General features: G+C 41.6%; 1 protein-coding gene across 6 annotated transcripts in view; it reads right to left on the bottom strand.

Moving 5' to 3' along the window:
* MPPED2 (metallophosphoesterase domain containing 2) overlaps nucleotides 1-24,214 on the bottom strand; it is a 171,374-nt gene that overhangs the window by 73,900 nt on the left and 73,260 nt on the right. For 5 of the 6 annotated variants that reach the window (XM_081798431.1, XM_081798427.1, XM_081798430.1 and 2 more), the window contains exon 4: nucleotides 11,640-11,865. In XM_081798431.1, the coding sequence (XP_081654557.1) occupies nucleotides 11,640-11,865 (226 nt within the window). Of the gene's footprint in view, nucleotides 9,836-11,639; nucleotides 11,866-24,214 lie in introns of all 6 variants that reach the window. The other variant, XM_031022187.2, reaches the window with a different exon arrangement.

Genomic DNA, 24,214 nt, shown 5'->3' with positions numbered 1-24,214 from the left:
TTTTTTTAAAGATTTTATTTATTTATTTGAGAGAGAGAGAATGAGAGACAGAGAGCATGAGAGGGAGGAGGGTCAGAGGGAGAAGCAGACTCCCTGCCGAGCAGGGAGCCCGATGCGGGACTCGATCCCGGGACTCCAGGATCATGACCTGAGCCGAAGGCAGTCGCTTAACCAACTGAGCCACCCAGGCGCCCCCAGATCTTCCCTTTAATGGTAATATTGAACAGCACATATGATGTGTTTGAGCACAGGAAGGTACTCAATACCCCGGATATCCCCCTGCTTTCACAGGCCTGCCTTCGAAGCTTGCCTTGCAAGGGGCAACCACACAGAACTCACCTCTGGGAAGAGCTGTCTAAAAGCACAAAGGTCAGGGCTAGCATTATACACACACACCTGGGTTTTCCATTTTCCTACTCATTCTGCTCAACCTACAGGTAAATACTTGTCCTTACAGAATTATATATTTTTTTCAGGGAGAGGCTGAATTTGGGTAAGAAAAGGAACTTCCTTGCTATTTCCTTTGAAAAAACGGTTAAGTATCAAAGGAATGCTTAGTAACAGAGGCATCATAAGCAAAACCTACAATCCTCATTCTCAAATGCTTCCTATGGATTTATTTACTTATTTATTTTTTAAAGATTTTATTTATTTGAGAGAGAGAGAGACATTGAGTGAGCAAGAGAGAGCATGGGGGGGGCAGCTCCCCACTGAACAGGGAGTCTGATGGGAGGGCTCCATCCCAGGACCCTGAGATCATGACCTGAGCCAAAGGCAGACGCTTAACCCACTGAGTCACCCAGGCACCCTGGATTCATTTATTTAAATAATATAAAAGTAAACCCCACAAACTAAGTCTCTTAAACAAACTTCCTTTCCACAATCTTTTTTTTTTTTTGGCATAACACCAAAGGAAAAGAAGAAAAAGAGCAAGAAGGTGGCTAATAACAAGCCAACAGCATATTTCCAACTAGTCTTGCCATCAACAATTTCTGATTAGGTTTTAGTCTAGCATCTCTTATTTTGTTCTGTAAAGATCAAAGCAAGAAGGCTTTTTTTTTTAATTGATTCCTGATTTACAATAAAAATAGAGACCCCAACTATGGCTAGTGAGAGGGGGATAGATTTTTAAATCATTAAGACAATACGAAGTTTTTTTCCCAGTTTCTGTCTTCGGTAGTCCTCTTTCTAGAACCATGGTACTCCAAGCTACTTTCCATTGCTCATGAAGCCTCCAGTGGTATGGAAAGTATTCAGTATTCAGTATTAAGATTGATATGCCCCACAATTTCAATATATACTGTAGCTTGAAATCGAGTGAGAGAAACAGTGATCTCCAGTTATTAAGCCACATCAGAGGCACTTAGTTTCGTGTACAACCATTTTGTACATAATAGGTAAAATAAGTGCCTACCCAGTTTTACAAAAAAGTGGAAAATCAGTGTGTCAACTCTTTTTTTCTTCCTTTATAAACATCATTGGTTTTATTTAGCCTTCAATGTTGATTTACTGTAGGATCATATGAAATTTTAGCACTATTTTTTTTGGTGGGGGGGAGGAGGAGATGTGATCTATCCTAAATCGACCATGCCAGACATTAGGGACATTAGGACTGAAAGTATCTAAATTACCCAAAGTATCACCAGCACCTTCAGATGCTGGCTTGGGAGATTTTATCTTGGGAAGAATCTTATTGAGGCTGGTTCCTAACCACTTTCTCTAATTTGCCTTTATACTCGAAGTGTTTCCCTTTGTTGCCTTTTTCTTTTTTGCCGCAAATTTCATACTTGGATATTCTTGGTCTTAGTAACTGTATTTACACTTTAACTAAGCCGATCTTTTCTCATATTTGAGCAAAACAGTCTTTCTAAGTCCTCCCCTGGATTAATGCAGATTTGTAACTCATCTCGTCTACTCTTTACAGAACGCACGCACATTCTGCGAACCCACAGGCTTTCACATTTGCCATTAGCTTCCTGTTTGAGCGGCCCCATGGAACATTCCACATTCAATTTATAGTCTCCATCCAAGATTACCTTTATTTTTCCTGGGTGAAAATGCACTACCAAGCATTACTCATACATTTCAAATGACACTTCATGTAAGTGACCTTGAAAATGCCCCCTCTGTCTTCATTTAACAGACATCTATTCACACTTCCATGTCTTCTGACCACATGCAGCCCATGTATGGGGTACCTTTCCTAAATGGTTTCCACTTACCCAGATCCTAAGCAACCTGCCGTGCAAGGAAGCTGTACACTATTTGCTTTTAAAAATTTTCTTTCTCTCTCTCTCTCACATACACAAACTGGAGGAATCATTTTCCTAGATTATGCTTCCTATTCATCTCTTTTCTGCCTCTTCACTTCTCCCCTTCTCCCCTGATGCATAAAAAAAGAAAATAAAACAGAACAAACACAAAACCAACCAACCAAATAAACAAAAATAATAACCGTTATAAAACTACACAACTGTTACCTTTCAGGGGAGAAAATAATATTTACCAAGCATTTACCGAGTGCCAAGAACTTAACATACATGACCACATTTTAATCCCATAAAAATATGCCAAGTAGTGAAAAACATAATGGCTTTGGGGTTGACTTCCAGTTCTGCCACTTCAGGAAATGTGTGTCTTTGGGTGAGTTAGTTAACTTCTCTAACTTTCAATTTTTATCATCTCTCCAATGGGGGTAATCTTATTTTCTTTATAGGGTCGATGTAACACTTAAGAACAATGTGATATAAGGCACCTGGATGTGGGTGATGCTTAATATATAGTAGTTATTACTATTTGCATACCCATTTGACAGATGAAAGTATGGCTCAGAGAGATGGAATAACTTGCCTAACAAAGTAAATGCATCCTGTTTCTAAAGTCCGCTGCCTCTACCCTCCATTGCCTCCCGTCAGTAGGGAGAACAGGGTTGCAGGTGTTTAAGCTACGTCCAGTCTGGGGATTAGACCTTTCAGGGTACGTCTGCCCACTGGGGAGGTTCTGCCAGAAGTTTGTTAATAAACCTGAGGAGCAGATGGCTCCAGGGAAGAGCAAGTCAGAAAGAAGAGCTTAACCCAGTTTCAACAAAGCCTTCCCTGTCAGAGGGATGTCCCTGAGCACAACACGGTTTGGCCTATCCCCAACAAGCTCCCACGGGCTTAGAGGTGAATCATTAGGAGGTGCGTGACATCATGTCTTGACTGCTTCTCACAGAGCAGCCCAGAAGGACAGAGGGCCTCTCTCCTGTGGAGCAGAGAACAGAGCGTGGCTTTGATTATCACGCCCCTATTGTGAAGCAACCTGGGCAGCCCGCAGACTCATCGGAAGGCGGAAAAGGAGGAAGACTGTGCAGATGTGGTGCCAGGCCAAAGAGGAGCACTCCGTGGCAGCGGCAACCTCCAAAACGTGTGCTCCAGGGCCCATTTCACCTTCATCACTGATCATTGGGACGATTAAATGAACCTGGGGAGTTACTGGGACTCACTAGGGGGCACGTGGGCTCTATAGGGCAGAAGTGCACGGCGGGAGGCAGGCTGGCAGCAGTGACTGGAACCAGGCAAATTTGGATCAAGACTGTCAACCGGACCCCAGTGCACTCACTATCTGGTGATACCTGGAGAAATTCACATTACACTTACGGTTCAGAGTATAAAATCAGAAATCCATGCTGGTCAAAGAGCTTGAAAAGAAATGGCACAGAATCCACATGACTTTAATTCATCTCTAAAAATCCAACCACTGGGAATTTGACCATTAAGAAAAGAGAATACCACATGTCTGATAACTGGTTTCTAATGTCCAAAGAACTTTCTGAGCGCCCAGCTGGTCTAGCTTCCTACCAAACTCACACTTTACACTACCTACTTTTGCTGCAGCTTGAAGAAACAGTTTTCAACTCTAATAGAAACTTCTACAGTTGCTCCTAGCCTGGGGATAAGGCATCTGAAGTACAGAAATGATAAGAACCTAAAAATACTGTTGGAGGCTTCCTCTGAAAACTCTCACTGCCTTCAAGGTTAGGTTTGTCCAACTACTCCCATTCCTCACATTTTTATTAAACCATGCTCACCTGGAGAGACGTTCTACTCTCTATATTTATGAATGTTCACGATGGATCTAATAGGAACAAAGCTCACAAACATAGTTTAGTGCTCTGTTTGGTTCCATTTTGCTCTACCATCTCTAGTCCTCCTGATAGATTCATGGCTGTGCTTGATCTCATACTGGAAATATTCTGTCCTTTGCAACTCATGACCCCTCTACCTTCAGTCTGTTGGCCACAGACATGTCTCTACCACCACCGCCCTCCTTCATTCATTCAGCTGATACGGACTGAGCACCCACTGGGCTCCCCGAGGGGACGCAGAGAACAAAGCTGACGGGGACCCTGCCCTCATAGAGCTTAGAGCCGCCGTATCATGGCCTTCCATCCCCCAGCAGCGACTGTGGTTGAAAAGGAGCCTGTTCGTGTTATACGAGAAAATGAAAGAACGGCCAGCAGCCAGCCAGCCGGCTGGGTCTCAGTGGCAAGGGCCAGGGCATGCTCCCTGGAGCCTGGTGTGTGGACCCACGCGAGGCAGTCCTGACCTCAGCAGGGGCACACTCCAGCAATGCCTTCTTGTTGCATCTGCCCAGGGCTGCAGCGTTCCTCAGCCGCTACCTGGTGCCACAGAGGGAAAAAAGCCACAGGCACCCAATACTTACTCCCCGCGGACGTGTGTGCAAAGGAATCGTGAGTCATCTCTACGGAGCAGAAGGACCAGAAGGAGGTGATCCATGTCTTATGACACACTGAAACATAGATTTTTCACAGAAAACCCTAGATTCTGTAGCTCGTCAGGCAAACAAATATTGGATCATTCCTTTAACTGTTTCCTCAATATCCCTACTTTCCCCCTAGGAGCACCTTACTCAGAATCCTGAGAGCTCCTGAAGAGTATTAGCCTGGATTTCTGTGTGCCCCTGCTGCAACTAGATGGAAAAAGCTAAGCTCAGGTCAAGGAGTAGAAGGACATCTGGTTACTAGGATATCCCAGTTTAGTCTAAGGAGCTCCGCATAGGAAGGCTGGATTCTAGTCCTTTTTCTCTCCAATCCCTTTGGGCAAGTCACCGTCTCTGTCAAAAATTCTATCTAGGCCTCCTCCGGCAAAAGGAGGCAATACCGAGCAGCACCTGACATACAGGCACTTGTAAATACTGCTATTATTAATTATTGTTATTAATACATACTCTGCTTACTTCAATCATTTAGAATTACTTTTTAACTTAAATTTTAATTATTTAGAACTGTTGTGAAGCCCAACTGAGAGAATACATGGGACAGTTCTCTGAGTGAAGTCATCATCCACATGTGAGGCTATTATTGTCATTTGCTAGTTGAGGTCATCTCTCAGAATGTGCAAGCAAAAATTTAATTTATGCCCATAGCTGATATTAAGCATATGCGAATGCACGCAAACATTTCTATGCCCCCCTCCACATTCTTCTACACAGCTACCATCGACACGTCAGATAAAGGCATCAGGACAGGCTTTAAGGGTCTGGATGGAGCAGGGTGGAAAGGTATTGACTGTGATCCAAACAGCATGGGCCCTGCATAACCCGGCTTCGGAACCGCTACTTACTGATATGGCTATGGATGGGACGTGGAAAGCAAAGTGATCGGTGTTGCTTTCTCCTTTTTCAAATAAACAGGGCACTTGTTAAACCAGAAGTGAACCTGATCCCACGCAGCTTTAAGAACAGTCAGCTGCATTCTGGAACAGGCAAAAATGTAAACAGAGCCTGTAACCCTAGAGCAGGGCAGAACACCCATAGGTTTCATATGGGAGAGTCTATGGGCCCCATGCCAAGAAAAATGAAATGTTACCCTGGGCCTTTAAACAGAATCATGTAAAAGCAGAGTGCGTATTTGTTTAACACATACACAGACCTTTTTCTGTACCAGTACCTTTCTGAACCCTCCTGAATAAAAGCTGGAATCCCTGAGACAGTGGTAGGAACCAATAGTGTTTGTACATTCCTGTTCTTTAGCATGAAAGGACTTTCCTGCTGAACATGGAGAGGTTTCTTTCTTTTCTTTTTCTTCTTTCTTCTTTCCTTTTTTTTTGGCCCAAGTTAATTACAAAGTAGGACTGTGAAAATAAAATAAATGAGCCCATTCCACCCATCCCCATATCTGAATTCTATCATATGAGCTGCCAATTGGTTTCCTAATCCTCTTACTCAATATCTGCTGTTAATTTGTTCACTATTTCAAGAACGTGAAGACTGTCAGCAAAATACATGATGCATTATAGAACTTATAACTGGAAATAAAAACATCTGAAGTTTTTCTGACAGGGTAAACATAAAGTACTATTGCACTGATCAGAACAAGGAAATGTGAGCAACCTTGTAGCTATTTCTGTGCAAACACAATTACAAACGTTGCAGAGAGAGGCATCGACACTTAACAACTCCCATTTCCAAAAATGCTGAGAAAATTATACTTGAATGAATGGATGAACTCAACATGTTTGTGGATCCGCAATGAGGGGAGGGGAGGAGGGGAAAAAAACATCCTGCTCACCCTTCCTTGGCAGATGCAACTCAATGGGCTTTCTCTTGTTCCTGCAGCCATTTTAGAATTACACCATCTAGGCCCGATCTAATTTTCCTGCCACAGAAGTTAAGGCACTTCCTCCACAGTTACTAAATCTGACAAATTACACCTGGATCTACTCTAACATGAAAAAGTGTGTTCTTTGTTCCTGACCTCCTGGTCAGCATCGAGATCAAATTCCTGGACATCGGAAAGCCCCGCTCATATTCATTAAAAGCCACGGGAGACCAGCCCTGCATTTCTGTTCAAGAGGGGAACAAGGTGCAGCCACCGAGGAACAATACGACTGCTCTGCTTGGGTCGGAGCACTACGGGCTTTTTACTTTCTGCAGCTTGGCTCCTGATCAGTTAGTACCTGTATTTTTTTCGACACAGCATCTTAGTATCAAAAGAGCAATTGAAAGAAACAAAAAACAAAAAACCAAAGGGGCTGGTGGATTTTTAAATGGTGAGTGGGTTTCCTGAAACCTCTTTGTACTAAGATGCTGGCTACAGATCCAGTAACCAAAAATTCCACCTTCCCCCCAACCTTGGCCAGACAAACAGATTAAAATTTTGTTTCCTTCCTCCAAGCCATACTCTCAGCCTTTGGAAAAGACAGAACTCAGAGTGATCATAAACAGGAAATTAGGAACCAAGGTGGTGGCAGAAAATCAACACGAGGGATACAAGAAATCCACAAGCTTTCCTGTCGTGGGACCCAAGTCCTAGGCAGACCTAACCTCCTGGCAACACGAGACCTTCTCTTTCTCCCCCAAAGAGGGACAGAAAAGCATAATAGGAGAAGTTAAGAAAAGCTGTGTCTAAACCGTTACTCCCAAAGATGCTAATACAACAGGCTTGATTCCTTTCTTCAAGATACTTGGGAGAACAAGATGGTGAAGGAATATATACAGAAGCCACAGAACCTGCCATGAGGCCTCCCGAGGCAGGGGTGCTGTGTGGATCTAGTCAGCTCTTGCCTTCCTTCCAAGGGAGCACCTTTCTTCCGGGAGAAGGCAGCACACTTACGTCTTCATCTGTGTAGGGAGACCACTGAATATCCCCAGACCTCTTCCTCAGGAATCTAAGAAGTACCACAGTGCACTCCTATTGCAAACACACACAGATCCTTGGAAGTGTTGTGAGTTATTCTCCCCATACAGATTCCGGCTAAATTGTAAATTAGAGACATTGCTTTAATTCTCTCTCATCTTTGGGAAGCTTTCAGCTGTGCTACAAGTTAAAACAGTGTAATGAATACGGACTAGTACTCCTTTTCTATACTAAAAAGCAAGTCACGATCCACATTTTTAAAATACGGGAGTTACAGCTATCTTCCTGGTGGGATGGCAGTCACCTTCGAGAAACCCATGACAGGATGGAAATCCTTCATATCAAGGCTCTTATTTTGATTTGTTTGGAAATTAAGACCATTAGTAATATCAAAATTCACTGGAAAAGCCTGGGAATCAAACTGAAACTGGTTTACATTATTTGGGGGCTGGAGTAACTAATGGGTTACTAAGTAGGCATTCACCTATGGGTGAATCTCGGGGATGGAAAAACCTAACTTCTGAAGGGAGTAAAGCTCTGGTATAAATCCACCCAAACTTTGCTTCTAGTCAAATTCGTAAGTGAAAGTGGTTACAACGTGTACAAGATATTAAAATAATCAAGCATGCCAGCAAATATGGATACTCTTTGAAAATTTTAGCTTTGGTGACTATTTAAGCAAGTGGTGGATTAGAGATACTAGGGCAGATCTCGCTGGCCCTATTTTACAAAAACAGAAGTTCAGTGATCAGCTTTGTGTCACTCAATCAGCAGCGGCTGAATTTAAGCTCGAATGCACCCCATCTAACTCCTAGTCTAACAGTCTTCGTATGAAGATGGACAAAGGTATAAAGCAGATTTGGAAGACTAACCCCCCTGTAATCAGTAATAGCTCACACTCATTAGATGCTTACTCTATGCCAGGAAGTCTTTGGTGTGCTGCAGATGCATTAACTCATTTATCCTCATAGCAACCACATGGAAGAAGTAATGCTGCTATCTCCCACTTTAAAGATGAGAAAACAGAGACAGGGAGATGTTCAGAAACCAGCCCAAGGGCTAAATAAAGGGGAGAGCTAGGAAAATCTGTGCTCTCTGCACAGAAAGGCTAGCACGGGCATTCCCAAATCAATGTTCAGATTATCAGCAGTTCTGGGGATATTAACTTTTTTTAAAATTTTTAATTTAAATTCAATTTAGTTAACATATACTGTATTATTAGTTTCAGGGGTAGAATTTAGTGATTCATCAGTTGTATATAACACCCAGTGCTCATTACATCAGGTGCCCTCCTTAATGCCCATCACCCAATTACCCCATCCCCCCAGCCCCTTCCTCTCCAGCAACCCTCTGTTTGTTTCCTAGAGTTACAGGTCCTTTATGGTTTGCCTCCTCCTCTGTTTTCATCTTATTTTATTAATTTTAACAAAATATCTTCACAGTGAGATCCAAATTACTATACCTCCAAAATATATATTGAAACTGAAATTTGCTTTTCATCAACCTCTGTATTCTTAGTCAAAAGACAAAGTACAGCAATTCCTATGGGTGACACAAATTCCATTTAAAGATCTCCCTTACTGTAAAGAAGTGCTAGGCAGGAAATAGTTTAAACTTTCTGGAAATCACAACATGTTATGTGTAAAAACAACTTTAGGATAACATTTCAGAAGACGCACCCTGCCTACCTTCTTGATTAAACCATCTTACTAAAATAAACAATTTTTGAATGACATCAATTCTGCTCAGACATAAACATTGTCTGAAGTCTTCACGCCCCATCACATCACATATTTCTGCCATCAAAAACGGATTATGCCCCATTACATCACATATTTGAATTACTATGTAGTGTGTTTTTTTTAATTTTTAAAATTTTTATTTTATTTATTTATTTTTTAAATTTGAGATGCTGCAAGATCTGCCTCACTCCCTCATTCATCACAGCCGTCAGCTGGTGTAGCTAAACCTTATCCTATACAGATTTGAATCTGCTCGGATAATGGAGGAAGTTTGTTTGCTATCATCATTTCAGCAACTATCAATCCGGAGGTGTCTCAAAGTCTGGCTTGTTCAGGAACGGCCTTCCATGTTCCGTGCCTTCGAAAGTCTTTCAAAAATCAACTTCAGGTATTAAAAAAATGATCTTAACTCCACGCAGAGCTTCTCTGCCAATCAGAGGTCCTTCCTCACCTCCTGCATAGTCATTAAGAAGAGAGCTGTGAGGATGGAAAAGCTCCCTCTCTGGCTGTTTGCTCAGAAATGCTCATACCGACATCGGGCGTTACCCTGAGACCAGTTTTCAGATTACACTTGGATAGGACCAATTTCTACTGTTTGTTCTCTTGCCCTTTACCACCTTGTGTATATAAAACATTCACTGATGTACATTAGTAAAGCTGGACATCACCACTGCAGATTATAACCCCCAATGTCCACACCGCTACCATGACCATCTCAGTCATATGGTGCACACCGCAGTCAGACTCAAAACCAGGATGCTGCCGCTCAGAGTCTGGGCAATCCCTGAGCAGTTACTTAACCTTTCTGTGCCTGAGTTTTTTTCACCTGCAAAATCAGAATCACAGCAGTGTCCGTTTCTTAAAGGCATTTTAAGGAAAATGAGATAAAAGATAAAAAGGCTTAGAACAATGGCTGGCATACAGTAGGTACTCAAGTAAGCGTTCACAGTCATTGTCGGGTTGATTTTTAAATGAAATATACTTCCTGTATTCACTCCTCAGTCCTTCTGGATACCAACTAGTAAAGCTAGGAAAAAAAAATGATCAACTGCTGAGAAAATAACCTCAACTTTCTACTCTACAGAGAACAAACCAAACTGTCGAGTGGGATGGCCAATCTGAATTCACGCTCTTTGTCCTCTTCCAGACTTATCCGTAAATCCTAGCACAGGGCTGGGATACTTCTCCAGGTTGGGTGAGTAAAGGTTAGTTCTTCTGCTCTATATACACACAGAGCTCTCAAAAAAGTAGATAAATAAAAATCCAAGGCTCCTCTGATATTGATCGTCTAGTCTAAAACTCCCACTTTAAAGATGAAGAAACTGGTTTGGAGGCTAAGTGACTTGCTCAAGTTCACATAAATACTTAGGAGCAGTACTGAGGCCAGAAAATGATCATCATTACCCTAAGCAAACCACCAGGCACTCTTCCACATCCATTATAAAACGTCACCTAATTTAATCCTCATAATAATCCTCTAAAGTAAGTACTATCTCCACTGTCTTGGAGGTGCAGAAACTGAGGCTCATCCTCTGTGAATTAACTTCTTCAAAAGCACACAAGTGACAAATGAGAGAGACAAGATCAAATGCTTCCTGTCTGGTCCCAAAGAATACGCACCTGTTTCAAGTTTTCTAGAGCTCAGTGCTAGAATTCTCAGCACTGAGCCTCAACCTGTAAATTTCAAACTGAGCGTACATCAGTCTCGTCTGGGGAGCTTTAAAAATACAAATTGCTGGGCTCTACCTCAGGAAGGAGAATCAGAGTCTCTGGGGGTATGGCTTCAAAAATCTGTACTTCTTCAGAGTTAGTCAGGTGATTCTGATGTGTAGCAAGATTTGAGAAAACCTAACCTAAGCAAGATATGAGTGTTTCCAGTGTAAAATGAGAAGGAAATGAGTTACCTAAGGCTGATGGCATGTTCAGAGTAGCTGACTCCACGTGAAGGGTAACACGGTGACCTTCCCCCAAACCCTTCTGTGTCCCACAGACACACACATAGCCCCAGTCACATAAACATATGCATATCTACCAAAGCCCTACTTCCATTGATCTTGCTTAAGGAAATCTGCACGACGGTGAAAACAACAAGCACCGTTCTTTCCAGCAGTGCTAGAATCTGTGTTGTGTTGGAAATATACAAATAAGCTTTCTTTCCACCCTTATCCTTGCCATTGAAAGCACCTACGTTTGCATCATGATTTCTTAGTGCTGAACTAAAAACAAGAAGGGGGAAGATTGTTCCAATGAGCACTTACCAAGGTGCCCCGTATATCCTGAATCCCTTCACTGTTACCTCCGAGTCTTGTAAGTAAATACTGTTTGTCAGGAGGGACTGAACGTTGTCAAAGTCCTCTGGTTTCAATTTGGACACAGAGGGGAAACGGTAGTAGTCCTGTTTAACAAGGTCTGCCATGAATTCCTTATCAAATGTCAGTTCATGATTCCCAGCAATCACTATTTTATATTCATATGGCAGGTTTCCTGAAATAAGAAAAAAGAGTACCAATTAGCACGTTCATTTCCCATCACGAAGTACAACAGCCGAGACTGTGATTAGCAGACAGTACACCCGAATGAAATAGCTCACGCATTCCTTTCTATTTCCATGGGAACCAAAATTTATGACTACGCCTTTATGCTAGCAGAAAAAAAAAAATGACAATAAACAGGAGAGAGGAAGCTGCTAAGAAGCTTAAAAGCTACTAAGAAGACATTCAGCTTTCTAGTTCCATTTCCGTCTTCTGCATGCTAGAGATTTACCATGATGAATATACACTGTGATGAATCATACTTTATAATTATCCAGTGAAAAGCACTTTAATCACGATCCTTAAAAAAAGGTCTGGACTTGGTTTGGTCCTCAAAAATTAAGCCAACCAACTGTTCTTAACAACTCAAAGGACTGCTTGATTTGTAGTATATCCTTCAAAAGTATATTTGTAGTAATATCATACAAAAGACATGGCGTAGCCAAGCATTTCACAATGTACATAAAGGAAAGGAACTACAGAGTACAATTTCATATTGTAAGTTAAAATTTACCTTGTAGCTTGTGAATAAAAAGAACATTAATAATGGCCCCCTGATTAGAAGGCTAACTTTCCTCCCATTGGGATGGGAGAAGAAACTGTAAAGCTTAACCCCCTTTTAATATTTATGGTATGGAAATGTGAGTTCTCGGTATGTGCTTTTTATGCAAAAGTTTCCCGATCAAAATGAGATAATTCTGGGAAGAAGAATGAAAGCTATAAAGGAAAACCCAAACACCAGACTTCTGCATAGATTTATAATGTTTGAATAAAGTACGGATCATACATATTAATAACTCACCGTGATGCTATAAGAACCAAAATCCAAAGGGAGATAGTGCCGGGCAGCTGTCCCCATCCTGAAATTAATGCCCTTTTCTCTTCTTTGTCATTACCCATCCCTCAAGCCTCACTGCAGAGCTGCTGCTCATTTTATTTTATTTCACTTTATTTTAGGGGAGAAAAGGGCGGGGCAATGGTGCCTATAATTCCAGCTTCCTGAGACTCCTGGGTCCAATGCAAAATTAATGTTTCCTGCTATTCCAGGAAGAATGAAAGTTATCACTAGCAGGAAATTGGATACACTTGTTGTAGGAATTGGTCCTTACCAGCAAGCCAGAGTCAATGATTTAATTAATGAAGCTTAGTGGGGAGGAAAATTATATTTTGGGGGTGGGGGCAAGTTTTGCCATAGGTATTTGGACCTCAGCAATGCAAACTGCAGAGACTATGCTGTGAAGTCCTCAATCTCAGCAGCACACTGCAAACATATTTGCTAATATTGAAACTTTTTTTTTTTTTAAGGAGAGCAAACGCCAGTGGGGGTGAGGGGCAAGGGCAGAGGGAGAGGAATAGAGAATCTTAGGCAGGGTACGTGTTCAACATGGAACCCGATGCGGGGCTCGATCTCACAACCCTGAGATCATGACCTGAGCCAAAATCCAGAGTCGGACGCTTAATCGAATGAGCCACTCAGGCGCCCCTGAAATGATTTTTAAGATCACCAGAATATGCTTTGTAATGCTATTTTCTTTAGCTTTCAATTTTTAGGTTTCTATCAGTAATGAAATTGCATCTATAACACATGGTTTAATAGGGAGGCTTAAGAAAGAGATGAAAGCAGTCAGAAAATAACACTGCAGAAAGCAGAAACCACAAGCATCGCGGCCAAGCGTCAATGGATATCCTTGACTACTAGTGCACAATGCTGTTCGACGTGCTTTTGGCCTCAGTTATGCGTAAGGCTGTGCTAAAGAGCTCACAGAAAATAGGAAGCCCTCTCAAATGTATGTTTTTGCAAGTTTATAATGTGCACTAGCATAAGGCAATGAGGAGTGTGATGTATGTTGCAAGCTACTCGGATAGAATTATATTTTGCACAATTCCCTACACTTAAGATACAGTTGAGAGATGTATTAACAGGCCATAAATCCCCGACACCACGCACACTGGAAATTTGTGAGATGCCCCACGACTTTAACATCATGGCTCTGTGACCCCCTTTGGCCTGATACTGCACCCCCAGAGTCACCTGTGCCCCCAAAGCCAGAATGGGCTGACACATTTTCCTTGACAGTCATCTCAAGGCAGGTCAGACCTGCATGAGTCTTTGAGCAACTCTACTTGTACAAGTCATGCTATAGCTGCCCAGTTCCGTTTTAATCATTCATGATGATGGACTCACTGTAAGCCTTTCTTTATGCACCACTGCTCTTGCAAGAAGGTTTAGCTTCTCACTTTTTCCATTTTAGAGTTTTGGTTCAGGAATGGCATGAGTGAGACTGAGAAACAAGGCAAAGGAAGTATATTTTCCCCCTTTGAGCCATCTTTTTTTTAGAGAAAGTGAAACTGCTGCAAAGTAAATCTTCTTCAGGGAGACAGGTCTCTTCAGCGTCTTTTAAATCAAATTTTGGAGACTCAGCATAAAGAAGTAGCCACCAAAATGGAGAGCCGCGGAAACAGTGGTGATATTTACATACTGCCAACAAATTCGTCTCTTTCTGAGACTCCAGAAGTAGTTTCCAACTTCCATCCTCTGTTACCTATGTTGGGACACTGTCTGACATATATTTATGTATATGTAATTTTTATATATACAATTTTTTTTTAAGATTTTATTTATTTATTTGAGAGAGAGAATGAGATAGAGAGAGAGAGCATGAGAGGGAGGAGGGTCAGAGGGAGAAGCAGACTCCCTGCTGAGCAGGGAGCCCGATGCGGGACTTGATCCCGGGACTCCAGGATCATGACCTGAGCTGAAGGCAGTTGCTTAACCAACTGAGCCACCCAGGTGCCCCTATATATACAATTTTTATATGTAATTTTTTCTGAACTGACCTTTCATTTATTATCTGCCAACCTTTGTTTTATATGAAAGGTGTAAGCAGGGCAGCTGACAAATCTGTTACTTGATGGTATTTTTTTTCGAGGTTAATTTGGAAGGTTCTGCAGTCAAGCTCGAAACCTCTTGGTATTCATATAGCATCATTTAAAAATTGTCAGACAAAGAGGTGCCTGCCTTGATCCATTTTATTCAGATCAGGCCATTGAAGTTGACGTGCCTGAATAAAAAAACCCGAGACTATATACAGTTATTCTAACATGGAAAAATTCTTGCTTTGAATGACCTAAAGAACTCTAACTAAGCATTCCATCTTTCCCAAGACATGCTATATGTTCTACGAGCGATATACAAGATTATTTTAAGTGGAATGGAGATAAACTTTTGACAAAACGTCAAATAGTTCTGTATGTTTTAAAAATGCATATTTGGAAAAATACAATATGACAGTACAAATAATGATATATGGCTTCATTTTTGGTTTGTTTTTCATCTCTACTTTCATTTTTCTATTTTTACATATAAAATAGGAGATGATTTAAAGAAAACTATCGAGCAAATAATACAGATGATTCACAAGTATGGCAAAGTGATGACTATAGCAAGTAAATGAACGAAATGTGGGAAATTAGCCCATCTTCTCATGTTTCTAATAACTGGCCTCTTGATCTTATTCTTCCCACTCTCACTGGCGCTTTAATTTTCCAGACATCTATTTTTGATATTTTGGGTATCTCTGTCTCTATTTAATCCTCCTTCTTAATGAGTTTTTGTTTACCAAACCCAAGAAAACAAAAACAAGCAGCCATTGACACACACATACACACACACACACCTCTCACATACAATCCTAAACCACGCTTATTTTTGAGATGCTTCTTCATTTCACATCTAAACTTTTGGAAAGAGGATTCCAGAAGCTTGCAGCTGGTAGGCCAAATACAGGCCACAGATGTATTACAGTTGGCCCTCAATGCTGTTTTGTGTTTTGTTTTTAAATTGAACTAACATTTAGAAATCAGGAGATGTCATGCAAAAAATTCTGATTTTCTAGCCACTTTTGGAAAATCAGAAGACCAGTCAATACTGACCTTCATCCAGTTGGCCACAGACCTTTCCACTCCCTATGACTTCTCACACCTGGCCCACTTACCACGTTTATGTTGCCTGATGGTCCCCTCTGTTATCAGAATTAGCAACTTAAGAGACACGTGGTCACTCAGAACTTAGCGCATGCAATCTGGCTTGTGTTTCTATTCTCTTCCCAAAGCTTTCCCAGAATGTCAATAATAACTTACTAAGAGCCAAAGCCCAAACATTTTCTCACTTCTCATCTCCATGGATCATACCACAGCGACATCCCTGTCCCTCAAAGTCTCTACCCCCTTGACACTGGATGTTGTGCTCCCTGGTTCTCCTCCTCCCTCTGTTGCATTTCCTTTCCTTCGTCTTCTTCCTCAGCCCCCTTTGCCTCCTGTCTCATTCTCATTGACTCATTACATTCTCCCTCTTCATCTTTACTTCTATGGATATTAGTTAATATTTTCTTACAGTATGTTTCACCCTATTCTATTCTCTGTGATTCAATTTTAAACTATTACAATTTAAACGATGGAGGCAGCATAAGGTTAAGGGCAGGGACTCTGCTGCAGGCTTCACCACACATTGGCTGCATGACCTTGGACAGAGTCCTTATGTTCTCTCAAGTGTGCTAGCAAAATGAGGATAATAACTGCACCCACCTCATAACCTGTGCTCGAGATAAAATGAGATAAAGTTTCTAAAGCACATGCACGGTATGGACTAAACAATCAGTGCATGTTAATTATTTTTTTACTCCATTTTTCTTAGTTTTGCTTTTTGCATGTGACTTGTCTCCCCCCTAGACTGTGAAATCCTTGAAGGTATGGATCATGGCTTGTGGCTTCATATTTGACCCAAAGTACCCGGTTCCATACCTTCCAAATGGCAGGCACATGAGTACTATTTGCTGAATAAGTGGAAGAATGAACGAACTTCTGCAATATTTGCCAGGAGCTTTCTTAGGAGAGTTTTAGAACCTGAGCTTGTCATCTTGGGATATGACAAAGTTTAACCGCTATCACACTGTCCTCCAGAGACACTCAGAATTTACCCAGTTTAAGCCTCCGGAAGTGTCCCATTCTCTGCCCCCAAATTCAGTCTAGCCAGAAAAATCTCTAACAAACCATTTTTTAACTGGCCTTTTCCTCAAATTTAAATGGGGGAAAATAATACTACCTCCCCCCAAGGTTTGGTACACATTAAACAAGATGCTGCATGTAAAGAACTTGCACAGTACTTAACACGTCAGGATGACTCAACAGATATTAGCTGTGATGTAATGGTTGTTATAATGATTACCCTTCCCAGGTGCCATCCAAGAAAATATTCGTTGATCCACAAATTGGATCACTCTCTGGTCACAGTGGCTCAAGGTCACTGCTCCCAAGGGAAAACATCTGAGATGGAAAAGAGAACTTTGATTTTTCAGAGGCAGGGGCCGGAGTGGTCTAATGTGTCCTTCAAGTCAACAAAAGTATTATTAGGGTCACGAAGGCATCTGGATCTACACGGCATGGTGGGTGGGCCTAAGAGGCCTTCAATCTGCACACCGATTGCTTCTGTCAAGATGATTCTAACCTTGCAAAATGTGTCTCCTGAACACACCACTTCTTTCCTCCTTCTGTTACCCAGTTACCCATCACTTCTGGTATTTACTGACTGCCGAAAAATGTGCCAGGATCAGCCTCTCACTCACAAATGAATGGAATAAACCATGACTGATAACATCTCTCCAGAGGGACTACTCACCTGGAATATCCCTAATATCCTCCTAGAATAAGATGCTATATACGATCTCTATATACTCATATACTCTTCTATGAGTAATTAGAGAGGAATAGAACGTCTAGAAAAGTTTCAGATCTCCAGTTATGCACATGTCTGATAAATCCACAACAACTTGAAAGCAGACCAACAGTGAATTGTGTCAAGGTCAGCCTCCCTTCCGTACCAAACTCTGGACATTTCGTGTGTGACTTAAAGCGGCTCCCATGAATCACAACACATGACCCCTGCAGGCTCTTCAGAGACAGCCTCATCTGGTGATTTGAAAGCTGTGTTCCGTGAGCCTCCCCAGGGCTGGAGCAGGGCCACGTGAGCAAACAGACAAGGGCAGAGGCGAGTGACCCGTTCCCGTGTTCACCACAGCCGCACTGCCTTCCTTTCCTTTACAAATTGGGGAAAGATTTCGTGTGAAGACTTAGCCCTGGCTTAAAAATATTCAACCGAAAAACCTCTGGTTTATCCAATTCCATTTCCCTGATGAAAAAAACGGAGTGCCAGAGAGGTGCTGCCCTTGCTAAGCTAAGTCATGGGCCACGTTGGAGGCACAAGTGGGACAAGAATAGCTCTTCTGTCCCCCACGCTAGTTTTCTTTCAGGTGATCCCAAATTTTTAAGACTCTTACGAAGTTTGGCTCGGTCTGACCCACCTCTTACATGACTCCTCCTCATACCATTCGTCCATCTATGGCGATCCTTTTCCCTAGATCTAGGCAGCGGTGGCCCTTTCTGTTTGTATCACAAAATAGAACTGGCTACATCATGGAGTTCTCCTCCAGGGGTCATGAAGCAGTTTCACCTTCACACTATGACAACACACATTCTGGCTCAACTAAGGCATTCCCCAAATGCTACTGCAGCTGTGGGTGTAATTTCTTACCCACCCGCTCTCAGAAGAATTTGGGAGCCTACCCAAGGAAGGGAAGGTCACGGCCTTGGGAAGGAGAAGGAAAAAAGCTCCTGTGCCCAACTTTATGCAGGGTCCCAGAATTTAAAAACATGTTGGCTCTATTATAAGAACTAAGATGAGACTTTGACAGGGGAATAGTAGTCCAAGATAATAAATCCAAATGCCTACAGGGACTAGATAAGTAAATAAAAAATGTGAATTAGACTAGGTAGAAGTAATAGAGGGTGGTGAGGACCAGCATCCGTGTGTATCACCATTTAAAAATCAATATATATAAGCACTGCTTTGGCCAAACAAGATTCCTTGCTAGCTTGCCCCCCCCAATAAAAGTTAATGTCCCTCAAAATTAAGTATCATACAACTGTGACCTATTTTTCTGCCACAAATAATTATAGGATATATTCCTCTAGAAAATTTAAGTTCCAGTCAAATCAAAATCCAAAGTCAATTCCAGAATAGTCACTTTTCTTGGGAATCTGCCTACCACCTGCAAGAAGATGACCCCTGCCCCATATTCTCTATTCCTCATGAATGGTGAGTATGGGAAACGGGGGTAACCAAAATGGCCATTAGGTTGTGGCAAATGCCAAATACTGCTTTCCCATGCCCCATTTTTTATCAGGGATCTGATGAGCAAGGCTAACTGACTGCTATCTCCTATTTATTTCTGCTAAAACTGAGGGAAACAAAAACCCAGAGTACAATAGCAGTTCTTTGTGAAGGAGAACATCCCAAAGCAAACATGGCTTGCCAGGTATCGTGGGTAAGAGAAAACCTAAGTATATAAAGGTGACAAATTTCAAGATCTCCAATCTCTAGGCCCACTCCCCTCTATACCCTTAAATTATAGGCTTTGAAAATATATAAAGAAACCAAAAATATGTAGCATAACTCTCATATTAAATAAAGTTTATTATGCAGCAAGAAGAAAACACAGAGATGACGAAAAAAGAGGAGAACCTGCTGTAGCTTCCAGATACCCAGGAAAATCAAACTCACAAGGCACAAGCTTCAGGCCTACTCTCCCTTTCCAGTATGCTAGGAAAAAAAACTCATCTATGAAATGAAAAAAGAATAAAACAGATATATAGCCAGACCTATTATCACGGAACTGTTTCTAAACAAAAGAGATACATTACAATTCAATCACATTTCTGAAACCTTCAACCTGCCTGGGGGCAGTGCCAGGGGCCTGTTTTGAAACACTGCTCCCTAATGCCAGTGTTATAAAAGGACCCTGTTATACCCCCAAGGTGGATAAAAGGCAATTTTTTTCTGTTTAAAATTATTATTGTATTTTTAATATCATGACTTCAGCAGAGAGGGAAAATGTTCAAACTCTTGAAGTCTCTATTCCACTGAGAACTAAGAGTAACCTGGGCTTGAAAACTGCTCAAGCAGAAAATTTTGCAGGAGGATGAAAAGAAATAAATAATAATACCAGTGGCTAGGAGGATGGAAGAACTATGAGGCTCTGGGATGGACTAAGGAGAGTGTCATAGACATTCCTTCCCTGGATTATGGGGGGCTGATAGCTGGGCAGGGCTGAGCTGAGCCTGGAGGCAGGGAGAAGACTGTCAGCTCCAAGCGGGCAGAGCCCACCTTTCCCCACTGTTCTCCCAGAATCTAGAAAAATGCTTGGCATTTAGTTGGTGCCCACGGCCTACTTGTTAAATGAATCAACAGACCTCCGGCAATCCCTCTCGGCTCCACAGTTTGCACTCACTTGCCTGGGCTGCAAAGCCACCAGAAACATTCAATCAGGGCAAGCTCCGTCTCTGACCTCAGTCTGTCCCCCGTCAGGCTCCATTAATTTTCACAAGTCCTGACAGCTCTAACGTTAATACTCACACTTGCTGATGGAGCCACACAGCAGGTTCAGACTGCTACCTTCTCCTCTGAAACTCATGCATTAGGGTTTCTTCCATGCTTGCAATGGGAAACCAAGTCTAAGAAATATTAAACACAGAAAACTATATTACAATAATGTCAGGGTTGAGCCAGAAACCCAGGAGAATGAAAGGAATGCTGAGTGAAAGCCCGGGTCCAACTGCAGGAATTAGGGCTAGCGTAAGAAGCCACAGCTGAAACGCTCCCTCCTCCTCTCCTTCCTCCTCCTCCATAAAAAGAATCCCAAAGTACCAAAGATGCTGTAAGCCTTAATCCATACAAAGGAGACAAAAGTCTATCCCCCGCCCAGGAAAGCAGACCCCTTCTGGACCTGAACAGTCATCAGTATGGCACTGAGAAGTATAAACCACAAGTGAGCAGGCTCTGTTAGTACCCATAATAACTAAAGACATAAAAACAGCTCAGAGATTTGATTGTGGCTCAGCAGCAACTTGTTTGCATGTGTTCCCTGTCTCAACCATAACCTTAATCCAACATAACTTCTTGTGATTTAAACACATATTCAGGCACACACACTCGTTCACACTCATACATGTTAGAAGATAACTATAAGGTAGTAAAAACAAATGACAATATCTTTTTTGTTTCCCAACTGAGTATCTCTAAGTTGCCACCCAGACCAACATGGCACGTTCTATGTATGAAGATCTGGCAGTGCACTGTCCACTGAAATCCAGCCCCAATTATACTCGAGTATCACCATCCAGCTGGACAACTAGAGCCACACACAGGTAGCTTCTTCACTTCACACTCTCACTGACAAATGCAGGCCTTGGCTTGTTGAGAAAGATTTATACCCCATACAACAAATTTCAGGGGAACACTCAGAATATCTCCTTAAAGACCCTTTCATCGACTTCCTCAAGCTTCAGAAAACCGGATCCAAATCATGGTTCCACTGGACAGTCACAAAAAGAACTGGTCAAGACACTGTCAATCTCATCTAACACAGCTGGTGCATGTTTCATTCAAACGTACTGGAATGTAGGGATATACAGCGTGATGGAAAGATCATGGGCTGTGGAGTCAGACCGATTTGGGACCAAGTTTCTGGTTCTGGCACTTACTTTATCTCTGAAACTCAAAAACCTCAAACTTAAAACAGGCTCTTTCACCTCCATATTACTCATCAGAAAAAAATGAGGATAATTGTACAACCTACACGACAGAGTGGATGTGCACACCGAGTGAGATCAGGAAAGGACCTAATACGAACCTGACACATAAACGATAATTATTAACATCATAATTTTTACCCTGTCTTCTGTTGTGCATTGTAACCTCATTCAGGATAAGGGGCCCATCTCCAACTTCTTACCACCTTAAAAGAGTATTCCACAAATATCTTTAATAAACTAGTAGTGTTGACTGGCAAAATCTATGGTGAGCTGAAGAATATTGTTCTTTCCCCCACAAAGCCTTTAAAAAGCAACTGAGAAAAGGTGCTCCTTCCAGCATTAATCATAAAAAGAGTGGCAATTATTATACTGAATAATTAGAAGAACAAATGCAATCCTATGTTTACATTTTCAGACATTAAGTATGCTAAAAATCAAATTAAATAAAAATAACACTGGTATAAAGACCATATTCTTTAAAAGAAAGAACACTTTTGGGCACCTGGGTGGCTCAGTTGGTTAAGCGACTGCCTTCAGCTCAGGTCATGATCCCAGAGTCCTGGGATCGAGTCCCACATCGGGCTCCCAGCTCAGCGGGGAGCCTGCTTCTCCCTCTGACCCTCTCCCCTCTCATGCTGTTTCTCTCTCTCTCTCTCGCTCTCTAATAAATAAATAAATAAAAATCTTTAAAAAAAAAAAAAACACTTTTAGAGAATTCTGAATTCCCTCTCCACCTTAACCCTTCAAATAGTAATAAAAAAATCTTTTTTTCTAATAAATATTATTATTTTTGCTTGCTAAAATAATGTTTGGGCAGATGCATGCAGGATTTCAGTGTGCAGTGATTCCAGGGGGCTGGTCCATAGAAGCCAGAACAGAGAGTTGACAGTGGAAATAAAATCTCTGCCTTAACAGCACCACTGGGGCTAGATGAAAATGGTCCTCTAGAACTTGATTAAAACTAAATTGAAAAAGAACATATTTGGCTAATATTACATTAGACTAAAATATAGAAATGAACCCTAATACTCTCAAAATCTAATAAGAAAAAGCCATCTCAATTTCCAAACTTTCAAAAGCATCTTCTTTAAATGCATCACAGATCAATTTACATGGTACTTTTACCAATAAGCAAAACCAAATCACAGGTTCCAATTGGCTTATATTGGAAAGTATAAGAGCAAATGCTAGAAAATGCAATTACTGCAAACAAACTCCATTTTCTCCCCTCTGAAGGGAATTTCAGAGAATATTTTATTGCCATCAAATAATATTTCTGAAGGCATCAATACACAATTCTATTTTCTTTTCAGAGTCCCTACTCACTGGATAATCTAATCCACTCTACAGAATATCTTGAAATTTAGAGAAGAGCCCAGGAAAGGGGATATTACCTTGCACACACATCCTATGTCAATGTTAATAATTTGCAATCTGGACAGGACACTGCACAAAGCAAAATTTAGGATCCAATAAAATTGACTTTTCCTATTTTATAATTCAAAGTTTTAATGAAACATTTCAAGGATAAAATTTTAAAAGAAATCTCTCAGGGAAGGTTATTTTGATCAAGAGTGACAGTGATGAGATGGAGGAAATGGAGACCACGTTCATTTCCTCTTCCGTTTCTGCTTCCCCCACCCCCCCCACCCCCGCCGCCAACTGGCAAAATTTCCTATTAATAAGAATTCCAGATAATCAGGAGCTACAAAGTAGACTTTCTGGGGGTTATGAAATCATGAAGTGTCCCAGTGATAAGGTTTGGTTTCCTTGAAACACCAGTACCAAAAATCTCTGATCTCTTTCCTTAGGTACAGTTTTGCAGCCTCATGCCACAAGCCTCCCCTCTGGGATAAAGTAGTACAAAGTAGTATAATTCTTTAGGAAGAAACCATTTTTGGAAAGTCTATTATGGCCCTTGGAGGTCCAAGGTTCCAGGAAGTGGAGCTGGAGGTCTATTTCCCTTTCCCATTTTTATTCCTTTCCCATATGTCATGGGTCTGAATGTTTATGTCCCCTCAAAATTCATACGTTGAGATCCTAATCCCCAATTGTGATGGTATTTGGAAGTGGGACCTTTGGCAGGTGACTGACTGGTCATGAGGGTGGAGCCCCCATGAATGGGATTAGTGCCCTTATAAATGAGACCCTCCAGAATTCTCTAGCTCCTTCCACCATGTGAAGAAACAGCAGAAGGGCATTATCTGTGAACCAGGAAGAGGACTCTCACCAAAAGACTGTGCTGGTGCCTTGGTCTTAGACTTTTTAGCCTTCCAAACTGTGAGAAATAAATTTCTGTTGTGTATAAGCCACCCAGTCTGTGGTACTTTGTTATAGCAATCTGAGTGAAATAAGACATCATGGTTTTCTAGTTTCCAGAGATCTAGCCCTCAATATCTTAAATCTACAGTTCAAGACAAATTGACACTGGTCTTCCTAAGTCCATGTTTTCTCATAGTGTGCTTAAGGCATATGGTGTTCTTTACAGCTCTCCTTAAATTCAATTAAATATGTTAAGGAGTCCAGGTAATCACGGCACAGTTGGAGAGTGTACTCATCCGCTGAACGCTGTTCCCAGCAAGACAATAAAATGAAAAAAGAGCAGAAGTGGTCAAATGTTCTGAATATTTGAAGTCAGGTAAACACACACTGCTTTA

The sequence above is a fragment of the Leptonychotes weddellii genome, chromosome 11 (genome assembly GCF_054177405.1).
Source record: "Leptonychotes weddellii isolate Sample4059 chromosome 11, ASM5417740v2, whole genome shotgun sequence".
Classification (NCBI taxonomy): Eukaryota; Metazoa; Chordata; class Mammalia; order Carnivora; family Phocidae; genus Leptonychotes; species Leptonychotes weddellii.
This window is presented reverse-complemented; position numbering and strand designations above follow the sequence as displayed.